The 24,180-nt window shown below is 37.8% G+C and overlaps 1 protein-coding gene across 3 annotated transcripts in view; it reads right to left on the reverse strand.

Annotated features, from left to right (window-relative positions):
* Positions 1–24,180, reverse strand: part of RALGAPA2 (Ral GTPase activating protein catalytic subunit alpha 2) — a 401,571-nt gene that overhangs the window by 173,055 nt on the left and 204,336 nt on the right. For all 3 annotated transcript variants that reach the window (XM_073236981.1, XM_073236983.1, XM_073236982.1), the window contains 3 exons: positions 8,498–8,626; positions 2,558–2,686; positions 1,709–1,767 (listed from right to left, as the gene is read on the reverse strand). In XM_073236981.1, the coding sequence (XP_073093082.1) occupies positions 1,709–1,767; positions 2,558–2,686; positions 8,498–8,626 (317 nt within the window). The remainder of the gene's footprint in view (positions 1–1,708; positions 1,768–2,557; positions 2,687–8,497; positions 8,627–24,180) is intronic.

Raw genomic sequence — 24,180 nt, forward strand, 5'->3', positions numbered from 1 at the left:
ACAACATTTCTGATCCATAATGCAATTAATGAAGACATTAGTAGCAAAAAGATAAAGAGAAATCACTATATGGTTGAAAAGAAATATATTTACAAATAAATCATGACTCAATGAAAGAATCATAAATTGAAGTTGAAAAAAATTTGTAATGGAAAAATATTACATATCAAAATTTAAAGAACTCAGATAAAGAAGCACCTAGAAATTAACATATAGGCTTAAATGTTTATATGTGTAAAGTCTGAGAGTATATAACTTAAAAAGTAAGAAAAGGAAAGAACCCAAAAAAGAGCAGAAATTAAGAAATACAAACAAATATAGAAGAGAGGTTGAACAAACACAGAAGTCAATTCTTTAAAAAACTAATAAAGTTGACATATGTTTGGCATGACTGGTAATAAAAATCAAAGACTACATAAAAAGTATCAGCAATTAAAAAGCTCATATAGCTATACACGTGAAAGAGATAAAAAATAACAAGAGGATAATGGGACATGATGTATGCCAACATATTTCAAAACTTAGAATGGACAGATTTCTAAACTAGATGTTAGTTTATCTAAACTGTCAAAAAAAAAAGAAGTAAACATTAAAATTCCCAAAATTACTGAAGAAAATGAGTCAGTGGTTAATCTCCTCATAAAGAAAATACCAGACCTAGATAGTTTTATTACCAAGGTCTACTAAATATACAAGAATATTAATTCTAATTTACAAAAACTCTTGCTGACTCAAGAAAATGAAACAGTACCTCACGTATTTTGTGAGACTGTATAACCTTGTCATCAAGCCTAAGAAGGACAGGATGGGAAAATGACAGGCCATGAATATAAACAGTCAAGTCAGATCCAGTACAGTAGAAACCAAGTTGAGTTTATCCCAAAATGCAAGGTTACTTTAATATTAGCAAAGCTGATCATGAATTTATAGCTTTTGGTAATGGCAGACTAGAAAATCTGGACCAAACTAAATCCACTAAAGATATCTGAAGAAGTTAGACAACATACAAAGAAGAAGTCCCATAAAATAACCAGAGCATGGATGAGACAGTGAAGATAGCTGGGCAGCTATCCTAGGATGAGCCTGGAGAGGGAGCAGGGCACAAGACAGTTCCTAGTGGGCAGTAAGAGGCTGAGGTGGGATTCTGGGGACCTTATGGGACTGGAGGCTGAGGTTCAGAAACCGGTGTTTCCCCCATCAATGTTCCTAGCTTTGAGCATTAGCTTAGGAAGACAGGTAGAACTTTTCATTATTTAGGTGGCCCAGAAAACCCCCTATCTTGGTTACAATGGCTAGCAACTCAAATGCCTGGCAGAAGCAACCAAAATGTTTCCAGTCTTTGCCAAATATCTCCTGGGGTATAAAATCACCTATGGCTGTGAATCACTAACCTATATGTACATCATTTTTGCAAGTTTTTGGTTTATCTTATTTTCTTCCATATTAAAAGTATCATGGAATACATGTATATATTTGTAATCTTGCATTTTCTTACACAAATGGTAGCATCTGATATATAAAATTCTGCATCTTATTATTTTCAGTTAATAACTGTGCCTTTAAAAACAATTAAGTAAAGCATTTTCCTGACTTAATTCTATTTCGTTTGTGAAAGAGTAATGTAGAAGAGTGTTTTTAACATTAACTGTTTATACACAAATGTGTGTCTTAAAATCATAAAATAGTTTACCTTTCATTCAACATTTACCTTGCACATTCATTTGGTTCCTCTGTGGCATTCTTCAGTAAAATATTTATGAGGTAATGCTAAAAGCACAAAATTAAGTAAAATAAAAACTTGTTTAGTAGTTGGTTTCCCACATGTTCTGACCGTGTTCAGGCAGTCAGGAGCTACTGAAGGCCCAGGGAGTGGTGGAGAGGCTCCCAATCAGGGAGAACCTGGCGGGAAGGAGACATGAGGCTTGCAAGAACAGCGTGATGGTGGTCTCAGCCCGGGCCTCCCTAGGCAATTAAGCCAGCCTAGAGAAGAGTGTTTCTGGTATACAGTAAAATCTTAGCAGAGCATATGAGACTTTTGGATAGGAAAATCTCTATTCTTTCTTCGATCATATATTGTATACTGAGCTCTGTATCATAATCATGTACTACAGATAGATAGATGATTGATTTGGGGATTTGAAAGGTATTTTCTTTTGCCCAAGATCATCTCCAAAGAATAATTTGTAATTTCAAATCATTAGTAGTATTTAATCAGGCAAACAATGGGACTTTCAGTTATAAATTGATTTGATACACTAAAATGTACCATGATTAAATAAAGTTATTACAAAGAATTATTCATTGCATAATTGTGATCCATAGGAAGGATAAACAAATCCAATTAAAAAAACCCCTGAGAAACCCCTGTCAGTTATAACTGCAATATGCTCTAATATATTTAATCCCCCAAAACAACCTTCTAAGGAAAACAACTATTGAAACATTTAAACAATACAGCAAAACTTCCAGAGTAAGTAGATCAGTGTATAAAGGAAGAGATAACCACATAGCTAGAGTTATAAAATGCTAAACTTGAGACACAGTCAATGCACTGTACCTTGACATCTTTGGTGCCTGTGATGACTTCATTGGCTTCGGGCACTGACTGCAGTAAAGGGATCTCCTGGTAGGTGTTTGGAAAGCAGACAAGAGACCCGAGAATGGTGAGTGCTTCTGAACGAGGTACCTGTACACAGAAAAGAGAATCCCATTTTCTTTTCATAAGTTAGAAACTTTAGGCAAATGACATGCTTTACTTTTTCATGATCTTGAGAAGGGATCTTTATAATTATTTTATCCTAGGTAAGAAATATCCAACTATACCTGGTTATTTCCTTCCCAGTGAATATTTAAGCAAAAGATTCATCTAAATGAAAAAGCAAATTTCCAAGGAATGGAAAATACCACTATACTTGGACATAAACCAGAATTGCTGTGTAGATGCACTCAGTGAAAAGAGCAAATGGCTCCATCATGATTGTTTAACTAATTTTTTTCAGTTGCAATATTCTTGACAGAGCAAGGTAAATGATGTGAATTTAGTATTATTTTTCCTGGAAAGACAGTTAATGAAAATTCACAAGAAAGAGGGGTTGGGACTATCAGAAGGTAGAGAAAGACAGAAGACGCCACCTATTAATTTCCTGTTTCATCAAGAACCACTCTGTGAATTAACCAGTGTCTGTCAGCTAGTGAGACACAAAGTCCCTTGTCTGGCCATTACTGGAATCAGGTAGCTATTAAAGGAAACATTTCACTAGATTTCAATTCAGCCAACACTTTCTAGCAGTTATGATTTGCCAAGAATGAGGGCAGACACTAGGCTGCAAAAGCATGTCACCCGCCCACCCTCCTCTCTGTCCTATCCTTCCCTCTCTCTACTATCATCTAGTGGCTGTAACAGTGAAGCTGATGCTGAGGGAGCTCTCACTCTGTGCCAGCACTGTCCTGTCCTAAGTGCTATGCGAGTATTTCCTCATGGATGGTAGCAACAACCCCACCAAGTGGATGCAGTAACCCCTCGCCTGCAGACGATGCCTCCCAAGACCCCCCGTGGTTGCCTAACTGCGGATATACTGAACCTTACATATGCTTTGTTTTCTCCTATACATACATATCTGAGATAAAGTTTAATTTATAAATTAGACACAGTAAGAGACTAATAACAATAACCAGTAATAACATAAAACAATTATAATAAAAGTTATGTGAATGGGACATCACTCTCTCACAATATCTCACCACCCTACATTCTCCCCTCCTTGTGAAAATGCCTATGTGATGAGATGAAATGAGGTGAATGACAGAGGCCTCTGACAGAGTTAGGCTACTCTGACCTGAGGACATGTCAGGAGGAGGATCATCTGCTTCTGGACTGTGGCTCACTGTGGGTAACCGAACCAGCAGTTAAGTGTGAACTACTGCTTTATCATCCATTCCATTTCACAGGAGAGAAAACAGACTCAGAGAAATTAAGTAGCTTTTCAAGTGACAGGCCCTGATTGAACTGAGGCCGCCTAACTCCAGGGTCCACACCAGGTGTAAATATTTGGGGTATGAAATGAAAGAGCCTCCCTCCGTCAGAGAGGTGACAGTGTGGAGTGTGGGGCAGCAAAGCATGCACTATGAGGGCCACATACTGGCATATCTGAGGCCCAGCGCACTCACTTTTCACCTAGCCTAGTCAGCACACAGACAATACAGAACAGAGAGAGATGTGCCATGGGAACCGAGAAGTGGCAATGACTTGCTCTCCTCAGGGTGATTGGAAACACTTAAGCACGCTGCTCTCATGGAGCAGGAGTGAGCCACGCAGGTAGAGAGTGAGGGGATGAGGGCTTGCCTCATACCAAGGAGGCAAGAGGCACACTGTAAAGGCCAGGCACCCAGGGCATCCTGGCCTGAAAGGTCCCCATGCACAGAGCCCAGAAAACATGTATGTGGTAGGGACTAGGGGGCTACAGCTGGGGGAGCCAGAAAGGTACCAGGCAGTCAGGAAGTAACCCATGGGCCTGACACCACTCTCATCTCCTTGCCCTGGGGGGTGCCATTAGACTCCTGAGCTCAGCAGCGGTGTGGTGTGAATGGATGCCATGGTCAGGTGCACAACAAGAGTGATGGCAGCCCCAGATGGGGCAATGGCACCAGGGAGAAGGTAAGGTGTCTTTAATGTTTTATTTCATATTTTTTTTAAATGCAAAGATTTGAAACTATTACAGCAAAATATTAAGATTTCTCACAGTCAGTGAGTGAGCAGAGCTTCTTGTTACAGGATCTCCACAATGTGAAACCCAATGGCCACCATCCAGCCTTATCTCACCGAGCCCTCATGGCACTGGATGTAGGTGGTAATGGCCTTGTACCTGCAAACACTTTCATTATTTGGCATCTCAGACACCTTTCTTGGTTCCCAAGGAGATGACAGTCTCTATGCTGGACCATCTGTCTCATTTTCTCAGGATCTAAACTTGGATGCTCAATGTAGTTTTTGCCCTTTTCTCTCTTAGAGCCACACTCACTCCCAAGGGATATACAGACCCATGGATTTAATTGCCTTCTCTCTGTTGCTGACTCCCTGACGTACCTCTCTAGCACAGACTTCCTTCCTCAAGTTCAGATTTGCAGACCCGACAGCTTGCCTGACACCTGCACTCCAAGCCCTACCTTACCACAGAGGTCAGTAATTCTGTGTGATGTTACCCCTACTCCATCCCTCTGTGCTCTTCTCTGCTGCCTTTACTTTCCTTGAAAATCCTCAAACATAGAAGTAGAGAGAATGTTATAGCATATAACCAACACCTAAATTCAGGATTTTACCACCTTGCTCCATCTATCCCCTTTTTCATCATTTCAGTGTTTAAAATTCATTTAAAATTTTCTATTTTCAATATTTGAAGGAAAATTTGAGACATTGTCTCATCCTGGCTCTCTGTTCTCCAGCATCCCTGCTCTAGGTTTTTTCTTTGGATTTGTTCCTTCCTGACACGTTATATGTTCATTTAATGTTTGTACCCCCATGAAGGCAGGGGCTAATCCTCAGCACTTCTCTCCTCCAGGAGATGCTTAGTAGACACATTGGGATGAGGAATGGCAGCTGCTCTCCCCTCTCCTGGACGAATACTGATGAGCTTCCAGGCCTCTGTTTCAGCATCGCTTCTTCCATGGAGATGTTTCTAATGTCTTCCCCTCCTCCTCTCACCAAGCAGAATTAACTGTGCATATATAGTGGTGCCCCTCTGGGCTCTGGATGTGATACTCCTGTGGATGCTAGAAACCTATGTACAAATATTCACATGAACTCTACCTATCTGATTCCTTGAGGGTGAGGGTAGGGACAGTGTCATATTCACACAGGCCAGGTCCTGGCACATAGTAGGTCCACGGTAAATGTTTCTTGAACAGACTTGCTTCACCAGCCCTAATTAACTGCTGCCCTTTATCCACTAGCCAGTCTTGGTTTAGATTTTGTCAAAGTTGATTATTTTCCCTGAGTGGCCTTAACTATTGTATAGCGTGTGAGCCTGGCTTACGCTGTGGACATTTAGACTCAATGCCAGACATATGACAAATGGACATGAAATATTAGCTCTTAAAATAGAGTTGTTACCAACTTTATTCAAAGAATGTAGTAAATCTAGATAATTTTTTTTGCCTAACTGAGCCATAATGTCCCCCAATTTACACAAAGAAAAATGCGGCCCGGGTGCTTAAGTACATTGTCCAAAGACAGGGCAATAACTGTATAAGGAGACACCGGGACTGAGCCCAGGTCTGACTGTAGAGTACTCCAGGGTCAAGAATAGGAAGGGAATTATGTGTGGTGTTCCATCTCAGGTACATACCACATCTCTCCTATTGTTGATGGATATTTGGATTGGTCCTAGGTTTTGACTAACACAAATTGTGGTTGCTGAGCTCAAGCTTCTACCCATCTTTTGGTGACTTGTGCATGATTTCTTCTTCCCTTGTTGCCTCAGCAGACAGATCTGTAAACAGGGGTACTTCAAACTTATAACTAACTTGGGTTAACCAAAAATTTTGGCTCAGCAGGTGTGCCCCATTCAAACACATTTCACCAGTTACCCACAATTTTAAACCTTAAGGTTAAACTAAGAGTAATTCAAAGTAATTCAAAGAGTAACTGTTCCTTTATATAACTCTTACATTCATATTCTCACTTTTTTTCTCTCTTGTTAAAAATGTTTTGGAAGGCCACTTTAACAGCTCATCTAGCCAAAAGATAAATTTTCATAAAGAATAACCATCATGTGTGATACCATCCTAGGTAAGGCACCAGCATTTTTATAGGAAACTCTCACAGTAAATAAGGAAAATTTCAATATGGAAGTATGATTTTTCCCTTCTGTATCCTTTACAATGTTGATTTGAATGGTTAAAAATAAAATAGAAGGTTCTTTGAGAATGATTACCCTAAAATCTTTTTCAGAAATAATGAAGTATGAAAAGTTGTTATATTCTTTACAAAAAGACTATTGAGCAACTTTGGCCTTTTTCTTCTTTCTTTTTTCCCTTCTACCTTTCTTTTCTTACCTCACCCTTTTATTTTACTCCTTTTATCCCTTTGCTTTTCTTAATTTATCCTATTAAGAAAAGGTTAGCACATTAAAATACCAGCATGAAACAACAGTGATACTAAGTACTGAACAATAACATTAGAGTTTGAGTTGACCTTGCACAGAAGAATTAAGTAAACAGTGTGTCCAACAAAATTTAGGTGGCTAGTACTCACACTGATTTCAATACAAGTTACTGACAAACAGTAAAGCTAATTTTAATTATATCATTTGAAGAGGAAGAAAATGAGTGTGTACAGATAACAGTTGTACAGAGTAAAAATGTGAGATAAAGAGTTGCTGCATAGCTTTTTTCAAAGAATATAGTAAATCTAGATAAAATTTTTGGCCTAAGTATCAAGTCTATGGTGAGCCCTAATTTATACTCAGAAAAATGAGGCCTGTGCTCATAAGAATATGGCCCAAGGGTAGATAACTAGTTTAAATTTAAAGGTATAAGAGTATTCTCTCTGGCCCTAAACATGCTGTGGTAGAGAAACTATGCCCAGCGCTCCAGCCAGTTTTGTACAAACTCTGTATATTGATCTGATCAGGGCTACATTAGCAATCTCATACTTCTGATTTTAACAGTGCTATCATTAGTTTATATACAATGTGTTTTTCAGTAATTTTTTTTCAGATTTGTAGCATTCATAATTGTCTTGCAGAAAGGAAGATAATCTGCTTATTTTTCTGAGTTGTCTAAATTTTAGCATTTTATTGTGGACATTGTAAAGTATGGTTAATAAATTTCACTGTTACTCTAAAAAAAAAAAAAAAAGAGTATTCTCTTAAAAGGCATTAAGACATTGCCCTAATAGTTGAGGTAAATGTGGAGACCGCAAATAAGTTATTTTTGTAACCCTAAATGCTCATTCTTCCACTTACTTCTAATTCTTTAGTTCAAGAATTTTGCCAGAGTTTTATGGCACATTAATAAGAAAATACATATTTATTTTCTGGTTAAGATATTAATGTTCTAATATTTTAAGAAAATATTTTCTACTAGACTTATAATAACCAAGCCTTAATAATAATAATAATAGCAATAATAATAATAAAACTATTGATAATGTACACACATAATCTTTCTTTACTATAGACATCCATGTCTGGGCCACCATTTACTTGAAAATGCTAATAAGATTCTAAGAGACAAGTCTTGCTTCAGACTGGGTAAATATGCTGAAATATTAGTGAGGATATGATTTCTCACACTCTGGCCTTGAGATAAAATGCCTTTCCAATACCAGTGTGTCATCCTATCCTACAATTTCACACTTCAGCTGCCAGGGCATCTACCCGAGAGCCCAGTTTCACATTGCACTAATGAGTCAACACCTGTTAAGAGTGGAGAAATCTGAACCTTGTTAGCGATTGCGAAGCCTCCTGGGAGTTTGGACATCAAGCATTGTCATACTCACCGCCAGCATGTCTGTACTGAGGACCCTGGCAGCGGCCGTGATGAAGTCCCCCACCAGCATTGAGAAGCCAGGCAAACCCAGAGAGAAAAAGCGGGGTGGGCAGTGCCTTATAATGGTATTTAAAACATCCTAAAAGGGAAGATAAAACACAACTGTGATTTTCAATTAAGTTCCAAACCAGTTAGTCTGTATACATGACCAATGGTTGATAACCTAAGAAAACACAAAAACAAAAATTTTTCAGTGAAGGGGGTACTGAGAGATAGTCCAAGGGTTATTACAACCATTTTATAGGTAAGGGAATGGAGGCACTAAGCTGCAAGATAATATCCAAAATCTAAATTATGGCACTGGGGTTAGACATTTCTTCCATCCTGTACTTAAAGGTAGACTCCTTTAGGATGAGCTACAGGAATGTTGAGGTAGCTATGTAACTAAAACCATATATATATATATATGTATATATATATATATATATATACACATAAATAAAGTCTATCATTTTCAACATTCTTCAGTTTTCAAGAGTTAAAGCACACTGTCATATTAAAAAATCTTGAAGTAGGAAAACAGATGGACATGTTCCTTCTTTGGGTAATGCCCTGTGATAAACAATAGGAACATATGAGGTGCTATGGTAATGCTGTGGTCCACTATACTCTAAGGTCAGGTTGTCGGTTCAGCTGCGTGAGTGTGACAGCAAAGTGCAAGTGCAAGGTGCAGCAGCTGCCTTTGTCACTTGCACATGAAGATCATCAACTGCCCAAATACCTGCTGGTCCTGTGTTCAGGGCCTCTCACTGGTGGGTGGCCAGCTGACCCCTGCCCACCAGCTCTGTTCTGAGGCAGTCACTCCGTTTCAGCCTGTGGCAGACCAGGGCTAGAACTACTGCCATCCTCAGCCAGGCCACATCTCTGCAGCCATCTGAGCACGTGTGTGTGTGTGTGTGTGTGTGTGCCTGAGGTGGGATTAGTAAGAAAACCACAGCCTTCTTTCGTGCAGTTCTAGACTGTGCACATTAATCAAATATACTGAAGTACTATAGTTACATGACTTGTAGTCGTACTACCTATAATAAACCAAAATACAAACAAAATCTGGTTTCTTTTTTCAGATTTCAGCATGGCTATTTGAAAAATTCTTCAAATTAATCTGATTTAATTTGGTTAAGTTTGAACAAAGAGGTGGCAACATGCTAAATTCTAACATGTTGAGTCTTTTGTAACAAAAATAACCTCACTTAACAACTTGTGATTTTAAAAGAGAATTTTTATGTGCTTGCAAAACATTTTTTCCAAGTAAAGACATTTTTTTTCTTACATAGTGGACTCATTTGGTTTCTACATATAGTGCTGTTTATATCCTTAAAATGACTGTACAGTGCTTACACTATCAGAGCTCATATATAGTTGTTTCCCAAGTGCTAATTTAAAGTTCCAGCATTTTAGCAGACTTTTTTCTATACAAAAAATAAACAGATAAACAGATTGATAGATGGAAGGAAGGAAGGAAGGAAGGAAGGAAGGAAGGAAGGAAGGAAGGAAGGAAGGAAGGAAGGAAGGGAGGGAGGGAGGGAGGGAGGAAGGAAGGAAGGAAGGAAGGGAGGGAGGGAGGGAAGAAAGAAGGGAGGGAGGAAGGGAGGGAAAGAAAAACCTGAACCACACTTCAAGTTAATGTTTAAACCTGCTTTAATCACACCCTCTGATACACTTTAGGGTCCCTATCAGCCACCGCAAACACTCTAAGGGGCTGAGCAGATGGATGCTGCAGTTTAGAAAGTGTGTGGTAAACTCATGCTCTAAGAGTGGAACAAAAGATCCACCTTTTTCATAATTAAGCCTCTGATTAATGCCCTGGACTCCTCACCACACACCTGTAATTACTCACAGACGTACGCATTGTGCTGGGCCTTGTCTCGGAATATCAGGCATCAAGCTATCCGGTAGCAGATGGAAGCACATTTCTATTGACATATGCTGCAATGAAAGGATTCGTGCAAACCTGGCTAGCAAGGTAGCAGAATGCCATGCATCTGAAGATTAATAATGCAAACAACCATGATGTTAACTTTGTTCTGTTTGTGCTAATTCCATCTGTTGAGATGAGGAACTAAGCCCTGAACCCTGTAGATTTTTAAAATCTTTAGCACATATTTAAATCAAATAAGCCATTTTCACCACTAGAATTTGGAGTTTCAATTTAAAAGATTGTTTTTGGGGGGATAACCTGATGGTTATTATGAACTAAATCCTTATCAAGCTGAAACTGGATTTTTTCAGTGAAATTCATTTTGCTCCAGAAGATTCATGTGTAAAGGCAATGATCTGTAAATGGGGCAGTCACAAAAAATTACTAAGTTGCCATTGATGCTAAAGACAGCAGATACGTGTGTTGCTGAGATAAAGTCACATGGCTCCCTGCCCCCTGGACCTCGGCCAGTCACTTCAAGGGAACCTCTTTCTATGGGTAAGAAGACTGGAAAGAGAGGGCAAAATAACAGATGGCTAGCCTGCCCTACCCTGCCACCCACGTAAGGCAGAGCCCCGAGGGGAAGCCGGCCTGTCCCACTGTTGCCAGTTAAAGAGCCCTGGGGTAGGGCTAGGGTTAAGAGGAAATACATGGCCAGTCAAATTATAGCCACAGGTTTGGTTGTTTTGCTTCTCCACACTGAAATGGAACAGCCTGAAGATTATATCTTTGTGATAACATCTTAAAATTAGGAGTGTGGGGTGCTCAAAAGAGAGCAGCAGCATATTCCTGATAGTAGGGCATCTGAGAACACTCCACTCATTTCCAGTACAGTCCTTCCTTCATCTTCCCCTAGATACATTATCATCACAGCTGCAGTTGGAATATCTGGAAAAGTAAAAATCTTGAGACTCTGCCACTTCTTTCCCTGTCTCTAGGGCTTTACATACAGATGGGACAGGATGGCACTTCCCAAATGGCAATTATTCATGTAAAACCCTCACACATTTTGTCACAGCAATGTCCAAAGGGAACATCATTTTTCAAAGTATTCACTTTTTAAAAACTTAAATCAGACTATTCTGGAAAATGAGTATCCTGTGTCGCAAATCGAAAATAACATTTAAGGCAATACAATAATGGTAACCCAGGGCTGCTGAATTTTTGCTGACTATGCCTGATGGAGGCTCCCCTGGTAGAAAGGGTGGTTTGCATCCTATTGGAGGTGGCAGAAAAGTTCTGAACTTGCTCCAACTGGCCTAGTTGAGAGTCACAAGGACTGGCAGAGATGAGGAAAGGGCCATCACTCTCATGGTGTGATTTATGCTATTTGGTGCTACCTCCATTGTGACCCCCAGTGGAAAATTCCTTTTCCTCAAACACAGGAAAGACCCCAGAGTTGGGTCCAAAGGCTTAGGTTCAAAACCTAGCGTATGTGGTTGTAGGCAGGTGTCATGCCTAGAATTTCATGTTTCTCATCCATAAAATGAGATGATCCCCTCTTACAGAAATATATCTAATGGCACAGTAGATATAAACACATGCCTTTATTAACTGAAAAGGGCCTACAGAAGTAAGCCCTTTTACTTACTTCTGTTAAGTTAAGAAATGGCAAGTTAAGAAAAAGAGAAGGACCTTCTAGAATTTACTTTTCAGGTTTACTTTGAAGAATTCAGTGAACTGTTATTTTTGCTGATACTCAGAAAGAGCATTTTAAGACATTTCAGGTGGCACAAATAAGTCTCTTAGATTACATTATCCCAGATCTTAAAAAAACTCTAGAAATTAATGCTCTCAAATAACATCCTTAGCAAAGCATTATAGCAATTAGCCATAGTGCATATAATTTATAAGGAAAATAATGAAATAAAAATAAGAAAATGATCTTTTTAGGTTTTCTGGGTTCCTTCCATTCTTCTAAGGAGTTCTAAAATTTACCCCAAACTAGTTGAGTTTGAAAAACAAAAATTAGTTTCTTTTCCACACTCTAAACAGACTAAAAACAATAAACAAAATAATAAAGGCTCAATGAAAAATGGACTCTAAGATAGAAATTCAGTTTATGTTTTTAAATTGGCCAGGGTGAAGCAGAGACAAAACTTTCCCACATGCTTTTGTTCAAAGAAGTAAAATTCATTCTGCAAAATGTAACACAGTGAACAGACCACCAAACTATAATTTTTATCCTGCTTTTAGTTAAAACTCCACACACATGCTACATACTGAATGTGAAAATTGGACTGTGAGATGGTAATAGTAAATTTGCAGCTTATCAAAAGATTCAGGTTTATGAGAAAGTTACTGGTGAGAACATCTGTCTCTTATCACTGATCTTACAAAAAAATCAGGTAATTCAAATAGAGGTGTGTTGTTTCCTCTCCTCCAAAGCACAGTTCTATAAACACAAACCACATTCAGTCTGGTAAATGAATCGCTTTAATTGAATGCTATGTACACAGTAACTGGAAAAACCATAGTGATAAGAAAAACATATGGTGATGGCAACAGAAATTGGTTTATTCATTTTGCATAGTGTTGTTTCTTTAGTTCTCTCATAATTGACCTTTAGAACGATAAATGTGTAAAATAATTTTGTTTATTATGGCTCCAAACCTTCCAATAATTACACAAAATGAAAATTTAAAAGGAAGGATTCATTCTGGAAGCATTTCCATTGTTTACATAATTGCACATCTATAATTTAGTGCTCGTGTTGTTATGGAAAATAAAAAAAGGGCCATTACAGGCCATTTCAATCCAAAATATTGCACAGTGGTGTCAAAAATGGGGGAAAATATTCACTTTAAAGCAATTTAAAATGGATTAACCCTATAAACAAAAACATTTCAATATAGTATTCTACAAAATACAAGTGCTTAAGGAGTAGCCATTCTTCAAACAGAATTAAGAAATGTTGCAACTGTATTTTCACACCAATTACATATATATTATTCACTTAATATTTGCTCACGGCCCAGCAGATGATGGTTGTAACACAATAGCTGGCCATCTGGCTCCCTGCCTCTCCTTAGCGGACTGTGCCTGCTTTCAGGAGCAAACAGAGCCAGTTATCCCACCTAAAATCACTCAGACCTTCCAGGAGGCCATGCAAAATTGTTAAGAAATAAAGTTTAATACACAAAATCACTGAATTCCTTTCACTTCTACTTTAAGAAAATGAAAATGCTGCACAATTAATGACTTCACTATTTTTCAGAGATGATACCTATCTTTTGCTTAAAAAATTCTACAGGAAGATCTTTTGTTAGGCAAAATGGGGAATGTTCAGGTCTAGTTATCCCATTAATTTGGTTAGTAAAAAGGTAGATTCATTCTACACCCAAATGGAATTACTAATTACAAAAAAGTTTGAACACAAAGATACTTTAAACAATAAATTTGAATAATTAAAGCTTTCTTTAACAACAAAAAAGGTAGCCACAATCCTGCAGTAATTCGAGGACATATTTTTAAGTATTAATTATTATCTACTGGCAAAGCTAAGATGCTGAGTGGCAGAAAAGTTTTAGTTACAGAAGAAGACAAGGCCTGGTACTCTCACTCTGCTAGTGCATCTTTCCTTCTTCAGCTCCACACACAGATATCCATTACACACTACAAGCTGCTCTGTGGCCTCTTCATTTTTTCAGGTAGGATTTTTTGGCTGATAAAAATAAAATCTTTATGATTATGGCCTTTTAAAAAAGCACCTGAGATCATGTCACAAGCATTGTGCTTCCAGAAGAGCCACTGGGAACAAAAACAGCAGGACAAAGCTAAACGTTACTTTATTTAAAGATCTGAGCCAAGAAACACATGGTCTGTACTATATACATTTATTTGTTAAAATGGCCAAGTATGCTAAAATCTGTTTGGACAAAAAGCAAAGATTTTTCAAACTGCTGGACAAACGTGACTTCTCTGGGTGTAACATGTTGCCAAGGGCAGGAGAAATATGACAGGACAGACATAATTGGGTTCTGTGGCTGGAGAAACAAAATTGCCTAGTACTTCTTACCACGAACAATGCTATAAGAAGACCCTGAGTTTCCCTGACAGCAGCATGCAAAAGAGAATGAGGAAGCATGCCATGAACTCCTGACAGCCACGGGAGCTACTCTGACCTTTTGCATGGAATCAGGATTTTGCGAAAAACAGAACAAACAGGCAGACGGCCCAGAAAGTCACTGCAACCCTCAAGCCCTGAAGGAAAGCTTTGAATATTTTTTATGATTGCTTTACAATTAATTCCTCATCTGTGAAGAAAAACTTTAGTTTCTGCTACCCTTTAAACTGATGACAACTGTCTGACTGCTTCAGGAAAAGTGGGAGATGAATTGATTGACCTTAAGATAAACACTATATGAATTTTATTTTATACTGGAGTTGAACCAGGTGGCCTTAACTGCTTTTTGTTGTATGAGCTTTACTGATACAATTTACATAAAATATAATTCACCCTTTAGAGTGTATAACTCATTAGTTTTTAGCATATATATAGAATTGTGTACTATCATTAATTTGAGAATATCTTCATTACCCCAAAATAAAACCCTCTACACATTAGCAGTCTTTCTCTATCCTCCACCAGGCAACCACTAATCTACTTTTGTTTCTATGCCTATCCATATAGAACCATACAGTATGTGGTTTTTTTCATCTTTTTCACTTAGCATGTGTTCAAGGTATATCCATGTTGAAGCATGTAGCAATACTTTATTCCTATTTATGACCAAGAAATATTCCATTGTATTGATATACCATCTTTGTTTGTCCTTTCATCAGTTGATGGACATTTGTGTTGTTTCCACCTTTTAGTGATTGTGAACTGTGCCAGTATGAAAATCCATACACAAGTTTTCATTTGAATACCTGTATGGTGATAGACAGTAATTACACTTATTGTGGTGACTACTGCATAATGTGTATACAGTTGCTGAATCACTATGTTGTACACCTGAAACCAACATGCTATTGTATTTCATCTATGTTAAAAAAAAAAGAACCAACACTTAGGTTCATATATATAAGATCATACTAATATTGATTTTGTCTCTTTTAGTTCTATCCATTATAGTTTGTGAACTTTGCATCTCAAAGTCATAAAAATGAACGTTAGTCAAAAAAATTATGTCAATTTCATATGGAAGCTAAAATACAATTACATAAGAAATCTCAACAATTATTATTACAGACATCCTAGTAAGTGTGAAGTGGCATCTCACTGAGGTCTTTTTTTTTTGCATTTCCCTGATGACTAATGATGTTGAACATCTTTTCAAGTGCTTATTGGCCACTATTATATCTTCTTTGGAGAAATGTCTAGTCCTTCACCCATTTTTAAATTGGGCTTTTTGTTTCTTTGTTGTTAAGTCATAAAACTTTATGTATTCTGGGCACTAGACCCTTATCAGATACATGATTTGCAAATATTTTCTACCTTTTAATAGGTTTTCTTTTTGCTTGTTTAAGTGTCATTTAATGAACATAAGATTTTAATTTTGATGAAGTACAATTTATTTTTTCTTTAGTTGCTGTGGTTGTGATGTCACATCTAAGAATCCATTGCAAAACATAAGGTCACATCAATTTATTCCTATCTGTTCATCTAAGAGTTTTATAGTTTTAACTCTTACATTTAAGTTTCTGATTCATTTTGAGTTAATTTGTGTATATGGGGTGAGGGAGAAACCCCACTTCATTCTTTTGCAAGTGGATATCCACTTCCCTAGCACCACTTACTGAAGAGACTATTCTTTCCCCCACTGAATTGTCTTGTTACCTTTGTCACAAATCAGCTGAGCATAGATGTATGGGTTTATTTCTGGACTCTCAGTTCTATTCCATTGATCTGTATGTCTAAACTTGTATAAGTAACATATTGTTTAGAATACTGTAGCTTTGTAGTTAAGTTTTGAAATTGGGATCTGTGAGTCCTATAACTTTATTATTGTTTTTCAAGATTGCTTTTTGAGGGCTATTTGAGGTCCCTTGAAAATGCATATGAATTTTAAGATCAGATTTTCCATTTTTGCAAAAAAGGCCCTGAAGATATTGATAGGGTCTGTGTTAAATATGTAGATTAACTTAGGGAGTACTGCCATCTTAACAACATTAAGTATTCCAATGCAGAAATAAGGGATACTTTCTCATTTGGGTCTTCTTTAATTTTTAAAGCAATTTTTTTGTACTTTTTAGTGTATATGTCTTACATTTCCTTGGTTATATTTCTTCCTAAATATTTTGTTATATTTGATGGTACTGTAAATGGAACTCTTTTCCTAATTTTATCTTCAAATTGTCCACTGTGGTATGGAAATACAGTTGATTTTTATATATAGATCTTGTATCCTATAACCTTGCTGAATTATTCTTTCTTTTAGGGTCTGTGTGTGTGTATATGTGTGTGTGTGAATTCCTTTAGGTTTTCTATACATAAGATCATGTCATCTCTAAATACAGATAGTTTTCTTTTTTCCTTTCCAGTCTGGGTGCCTTTTATGTCATTTTCTTACCTAATTGCCCTGGCTTGAATTTCCAGTATACCCTGAATAGAAGCAGTGGTACAGAAGCAAGAATGGACATCCTTATGTTGTTCCTGATCTTAAGAGAATGTAGAAGTTTAAAATGGAAATGCATGTTGCTTTTTTGTTGGGAATAGGCTAGAACCCATGACGTAGCATTCAAATCTAGAGCAACCTTTCCTCAAAATATTTGCAGAGATTAGTGAATTAATTGCAAGGATGCTCTGGGTACTTGTAGATCAGAGTCTCTGAGAAAGAACTTATCCTCCATCACATGAATTGGGTCATTCCCTCAACCCAAGCATTGTGAATGGAACATAAAGCCCCTTCTACTCTGACGAACACAACACTACATGAAGCCCCCAGATCAGGAGGGGATGCTTTCATGTGTGCTTCATGTAATGGGCATTTCCTGGCTCACTGGGGAAACTTAACAGGGAGATGGCAAGCCTATCAGGAAATTCTGGCACATTTATGATTCCATTAGATAAGGGAAACTGTTGGAGGGTAAGAGAACTGACTTACCAGCTGCATCAATCATGCCTTGAAGACACCACAGCCTGACTATGTAATGACGGTCTTAGTCATGACCCTGATAAGCCTCATATCCACAACATTACAGTTTGTACAACAGGCTGGCTTAATGAGATTGATGCAGATGTCGAGAGCACATATTAACTCCTCAGAATGAGACTTTAGCAAATGACGGCTTCAAAGAGTTGCTGCTGGCAAGTGATGACATGGGAGTATCAAGGCTGCTTCTCACTCATGCATGTAAAACTGCTCTTGGAGTGCTGGACCTGATGCTGCACTCTGAGAAGGGACCAAACCTGATGGACAAGGCTACACAGAAAGGCCTAGGTAAATCCCAGGAATTTACAGGGGGAGGGGAAGCAGGATGGATGGGGTAGGATAGAAGGATACTAAAATCTGCTCTTTCTAAGGCAACCAGCTGCTAGTTTCAGAAGAGGCTAAACTGACTCTCCACCATGCTCTATACCCTGATCCTCTACAGCTTCCAGTGTTGTGAAAGCAGAAGCACAAGGAAAGAGTCCCGGCCATCACAGATAATAGGATAGTTAGAAAGACACTTACGAGGCAAAGCCACTCAAGAAGTATCATTAAGGTAAGGATTACCACAAGGCAGCCATGCTGTTCCCAGGTTTATTGTTCATCCTGTCTCAAGAATGTGTAAACTAGAAATAAATTTTTCTTAGAATATTAAGAAGAAATTCTTGGATGAAATCAAAGACGTAACACACTCAGGTGCAGCTAACACCATGGCTGCAAGGTGTAGTAAAGGTCTTACCAACATCACCAAAGATGCCAACAGAACAATGACGTCACTCTCATGCGGTAACCCAGATTAGGATTCTGCTGCACAATTCAGTTGCCTTAATGAGGTAGAGGAAATTTAGAAGGGAAAGCATACCTCTACTGAATTTGGATAACAAGAATTATTTAATTTGTTACTTAATTTTTTTCTCATGAAAACTTAAAGATCTAAGAGAGCATCATTCAATCCTTTTGTTTTACAGACATGGAGGAAGAGATCAATCAAAGCCAGAAATTGCCCCAAGCTTTGGGCATAAACCCAAGTGTGCTCCTCTTCTTACAGGAAGAGAAAATGTTAACGCAGTCAGAGAAGCACATCTGACGTTTATGAATAGGGCCTCACATAGAGAGCCACAGACAGCAGCAATCTGAGGACATTACTTAGCTCTGAAGTACTAATCATTCTTGCATCTCATTCACTTTGCTAATAATCATTTATAAATGCAGATACTTTTTAAAGCTAAACTTTCAAGTAAAGTCAATTCATGACTGCTGTAGCTTAAAAATGTGCTTTCAAAATATACATATAGATTCTATTAATAGAAATACTATCATACAAGGGAACTAAGCCATAAAATCTTCAAAATTAAAATGAGCCTTCCACCAAAGTATTTTTTTTATTTTGTTAACATTAATCTACAATTACATGAGGAACATTATGTTTACTAGGCTCCCTCCTTCACCAAGTACCCCCCCACACCCCATTATAGTCACTGTCCATCAGCATAGTAAGAAGCTGTAGAATCACTACTTGTCTTCTCTGTGTTGCACAGCCCTCCCCTTGTTGCCCCAATATGCTAATTATAGATGCTAATCATAAAACCCCCTTTCTTTTTCCCCGCTCTTATCCCTCCCTTCCCACCCATCCTCCCTAGTCCCTTTCCCTTTGGTAACTGTTAGTCCATTCTTGGGTTCTGTAATTCTGCTACTGTTCTGTTCCTTCAGCTTTTCTTTATTCTTATTCTCCAAATATGAGTGAAATCATTTGATACTTGTCTTTCTCCACCTGGCTTATTTCACTGAGCATAATACCCTCTAGCTCCATCCATGTTGTTGCAAATGGTAGGATTTGTTTTCTTCTTATGGCTGAATAATATTCCATTGTGTATATGTACCACATCTTCTTTATCCAGTCATCTACTGATGGACATTTAGATTGCTTCCATTTCTTGGCTATTGTAAATAGTGCTGCGATAAACATAGGGGTGCATCTGTCTTTTTCAAACTGGAGTGCTGCATTCTTAGGGTAAATTCCTAGAAGTGGAATTCCTGGGTCAAATGGTATTTCTATTTTGAGCTTTTTGAGGAACCTCCATACTGCTTTCCACAATGGTTGAACTAGTTTACATTCCCACCAGTATTGTAGGAGGGTTCCCCTTTTTCCACAACCTTGCCAACATGTGTTGTTGTTTGTCTTTTGGATGGTGGCGATCCTTATTGGTGTGAGGTGATATCTCATTGTGGTTTTAATTTCCATTTCTCTGATGACTAGCAATGTGGAGCATCTTTTCATGTGTCTGCTGGCCATCTGAATTTCTTCTTTGGATAACTGCCTGTTCAGCTCCTCTGCCCATTTTTTAATTGGATTACTTGCTTTTTGTTTGTTGAGGTGTGTGAGCTCTTTATATATTTTGGATGTCAACCCTTTATCGGATCTGTCATTTATGAATATATTCTCCCATACTGTAGGGTACCTTTTTGCTCTATTGATGGTGTCCTTTGTTGTACAGAAGCATTTCAGCTTGATATAGTCCCACTTGTTCATTTTTGCTTTTGTTTCCCTTGCCCGGGGAGATATGTTCATGAAGAAGTCACTAATGTTTATGTCCAAGAGATTTTTCCCTATGCTTTTTTCTAGGAGTTTTATGGTTTCATGCCTTACATTCAGGTCTTTGATCCATTTCGAATTTACTTTTGTGCATGGGGTTAGACTGTGATCCAGTTTCATTCTCTTACATGTAGCTGTCCAGTTTTGCCAGCACCATCTGTTGAAGAGACTCTCATTTCCCCACTGTATGTCCATGGATCCTTTATCGAATATTAATTGACCATATATGTTTGGGTTAATGTCTGGAGTCTCTATTCTGTTCCATTGGTCTGTGGCTGTTCTTGTGCTAGTACCAAATTGTCTTCATTACTGTGGCTTTGTAGTAGAGCTTGAAGTTGCGGAGTGAGATCCCCCCCACTTTATTTTTCCTTCTCAGGATTGTTATGGCTATTTGGGGTCTTTGGCGTTTCCATATGAATTTTTGAACTATTTGTTCCAGTTCATTGAAGAATGCTGTTGGTAATTTGATAGGGATTGCATGAAATCTGCATATTGCTTTGGGCAGGATGGCCATTTTGACAATATTAATTCTTCTTAGCCAAGAGCATGGGATGAGTTTCCATTTGTTAGTGTCCTCTTTAATTTCTCTTAACAGTGCCTTATAGTTTTCAGGGTATAGGTCTTTCACTTCCTTGGCTAGGTTTATTCCTAGGTATTTTATTCTTTTTGATGCAGTTGTGAATGGAATTGTTTTCCTGATTTCTCTTTCTATTAGTTCATTGTTAGTGTATAGGAAAGGCACAGATTTCTGTGTGTTAATTTTGTATCCTGCAACTTTGCTGTATTCCGATATCAGTTCTAGTAGCTTTGGAGTGGAGTCTTTAGGGTTTTTTATGTACAGTATCATGTCATCTGCAAATAGTGGCAGTTTAACTTCTTCTTTACCAATTTGGATTCCTTGTATTTCTTTGTTTTGTCTAATTATCATGGCTAGGACTTCCAGTACTATGTTGAATGACAGTGGGGAAAGTGGGCATCCCTGTCTTGTACCCGATCTCAGAGGAAAAGCTTTCAGCTTCTTGCTGTTCAGTATGATGTAAGCTGTGGGTTTATCATATATGGCCTTTATTATGTTGAGGTACTTGCCCTCTATACCCATTTTGCTGAGAGTTTTCAGCATCTATGGAGATGATCATGTGGTTTTTGTCTTTCTTTTTGTTGATGTGGTGGATGATGTTGATGGATTTTCAAATGTTGTATCATCCTTGCATCCCTGGGATGAATCCCACTTGGTCATGGTATATGATCCTTTTGATGTATTTTGAATTCAGTTTGCCAATATTTTGTTGAATATTTTTGCATCTACGTTCATCAGGGATATTGGTCTGTAATTTTCTTTTTTGGTTGGGTCTTTGCCTGGTTTTGGTATTAGGGTGATGTTGGCTTTATAGAATGAGTTTGGGAGTATTCCCTCCTCTTCTATTTTTTGGGAAACTTTAAGGAGAATGGGAATTATGTCTTCTCTGTATGTCTGATAAAATTCTGAGGTAAATCCATCTGGCCTGGGGGTTTTGTTCCTGGATAGTTTTTTGATTACTGCTTCAATTTCTTTGCTGGTAATTGGTTTGTTAAGATTTTGTGTTTCTTCCTTGGTCAGTCTTGGAAGGTTGTATTTTTCTAAGAAGTTGTCCATTTCTTCTAGGCTTTCCAGCTTGTTGGCATATAGGTTTTCATAGTATTCTCTAGTAATTCTTTGTATTTCTATGGAGTTTGTTGTGATTTTTCCTTTCTCGTTTCTGATTCTGTTTATGTGTGTTGATTCTTTTTTTCTCTTAATAAGTCTGGCTAGAGGCTTCTCTATTTTGTTTATTTTCTCAAAGACACAGCTCTTGGTTTCATTGATCTTTTCTATCATTTTATTCTTCTCAGTTTTTTTATTTCTTCTCTGATCTTTATTATGTCCTTCCTTCTGCTGATTTTAGGCCTCATTTGTTCTTCTTTTACCAATTTCGATAATTGTCACATTAGACTATTCATTTGGGATTGTTCTTCCTTCTTTAAATATGCCTGGATTGCTATATACTTTCCTCTTAAGACTGCTTTTGCTGCGTCCCACAGAAATTGGGGCTTTGTGTTGTTGTTGTCGTTTGTTTCTATATATTGCTGGATCTCCATTTTAATTTGGTCATTGATCCATTGATTATTTAGGAACATGTTGTTAAGCCTCCATGTGTTTGTCAGACTTTTTGCTTTCTTTGTAGAATTTGTACAATTTATTTCTAGTTTTATACCTTTGTGGTCTGAAAAGTTGGTTGGTAGGATTTCAATCTTTTTGAATTTACTGAGGCTCTTTTTGTGGCCTAGTGTGTGGTCCATTCTGGGGAATATTCCATGTGCACTTGAGAAGAATGTGTATCCTGTTGCTTTTGGATGTAGAGTTCTGTAGATGTCTATTAGGTCCATCTATTCTTGTGTGTTGTTCTGTGCCTCTGTGTCCTTACTTATTTTCTGTCTGGTGGATCTCTCCTTTGGAGTGAGGGGTGTGTTGAAGTCTCCTAAAGTGAATGCATTGCATTCTATTTTCTCCTTTAGTTCTATTAGTATTTGTTTCACATATGCTGGTGCTCCTGTGTTGGATTCATATATATTTACAATGGTTATATCCTCTTGTTGGAACGACCCCTTTATCATTATGTAATGTCCTTCTTTATCTCTTGTTACTTTCTTTGTTTTGAAGTCTGTTTTGTCTTATACTAGTACTGTAACACCTGCTTTTTTCTCCCTGTTGTTTGCATGGAATATCTTTTTCCATCCCTTGACTTTTAGTCTGTACATGTCTTTGGGTTTGAGGTGGGCCTCTTGTAAGCAGCATATAGATCCATTCTATTACTCTGTGTCTTTTGATTGGTGCATTCAGTCCATTTACATTTAGGGTGATTACTGAAAGATATGTACTTATTTTCTTTGTAGGCTTTAGTTTCGTGGTTACCAAAGGCTCAAGGTTAACTTCTTTAGTATCTACCTGCCTAACTTAACTTGCTTACTGAGCTATTATAGACACTGTCTGGTGATTCTTTATTTCTCTCTCTTCTTATTCCTCCTCCTCCATTCTTTATATGTTGGTTGTTTTATTCTGTGCTCTATTGTGTTTCCTTTAACTGCTTTTGTGGGTAGTTGTTTTTATTTTTTGCCTTTAGTTAGTATTTGGTGGGTCTGCTTTCTTTGCTGTGATTTTATTTACTCTGGTGACATCTGTTTAGCCTTAGGTGTATCCCATCTAGAGCAGTCCCTCTAGAATACCCTGTAGAGGTGATTTGTGGGAGGTAAATTCCCTCAACTTTTGCTTATCTGGGAATTGTTTAATCCCTCCTTCATATTTAAATGATAATTGTGCTTCATATTAAATGATACAGTATTCTTGGTCGAAGGCCCTTCTGTTTCATTGCATTAAATATATCATCCCATTCTCTTCTGGCCTGTAAGGTTTCTTTTGAGAAATCTGATGATAACCTGATGGGTTTTCCTTTGTAGGTGACCTTTTTCCTTTCTCTAGCTGCCTTTAAAACTCTGTCTTTGTCCTTGATCTTTGCCATTTTAATTATTATATGTCTTGGTGTTGCCCTCCTTGGGTCCCTTGTGTGGGAGATCTGTGGGCTTCCATGGTCTGAGAGACCATTTCCTCCCCCAGTTTGGGGAAGTTTTCAGCAATTATTTCTTTAAAGGCACTTTCTATCCATTTTTCTCTCTTCTTCTTCTTCTTCTGGTACCCCTATAATGCGAATATTGTTCCATTTGGATTGGTCACACAGTTCTCTTAATATTGATTTATTCCTGGAGATCCTTTTATCTCTCTCTGCATCAGCTTCTATGTGTTCCTGTTCCCTGGTTTCTATTCCATCAATGGCCTCTTGCATCCTATCCATTCTGCTTATAAATCCTTCCAGAGATTGTTTCATTTCTGTAATCTCCTTCTGGACGTCATCCCTTAGCTCTTGCATATTTCTCTGCAGCTCCATCAGCATAGTTATGACCTTTATTTTGAATTCTTTTTCAGGGAGATTGGTTAGGTCTATTTCCCCAGATTCCTT

Source organism: Manis javanica, chromosome 5 (assembly GCF_040802235.1).
Source record: "Manis javanica isolate MJ-LG chromosome 5, MJ_LKY, whole genome shotgun sequence".
Lineage (NCBI taxonomy): Eukaryota > Metazoa > Chordata > Mammalia > Pholidota > Manidae > Manis > Manis javanica.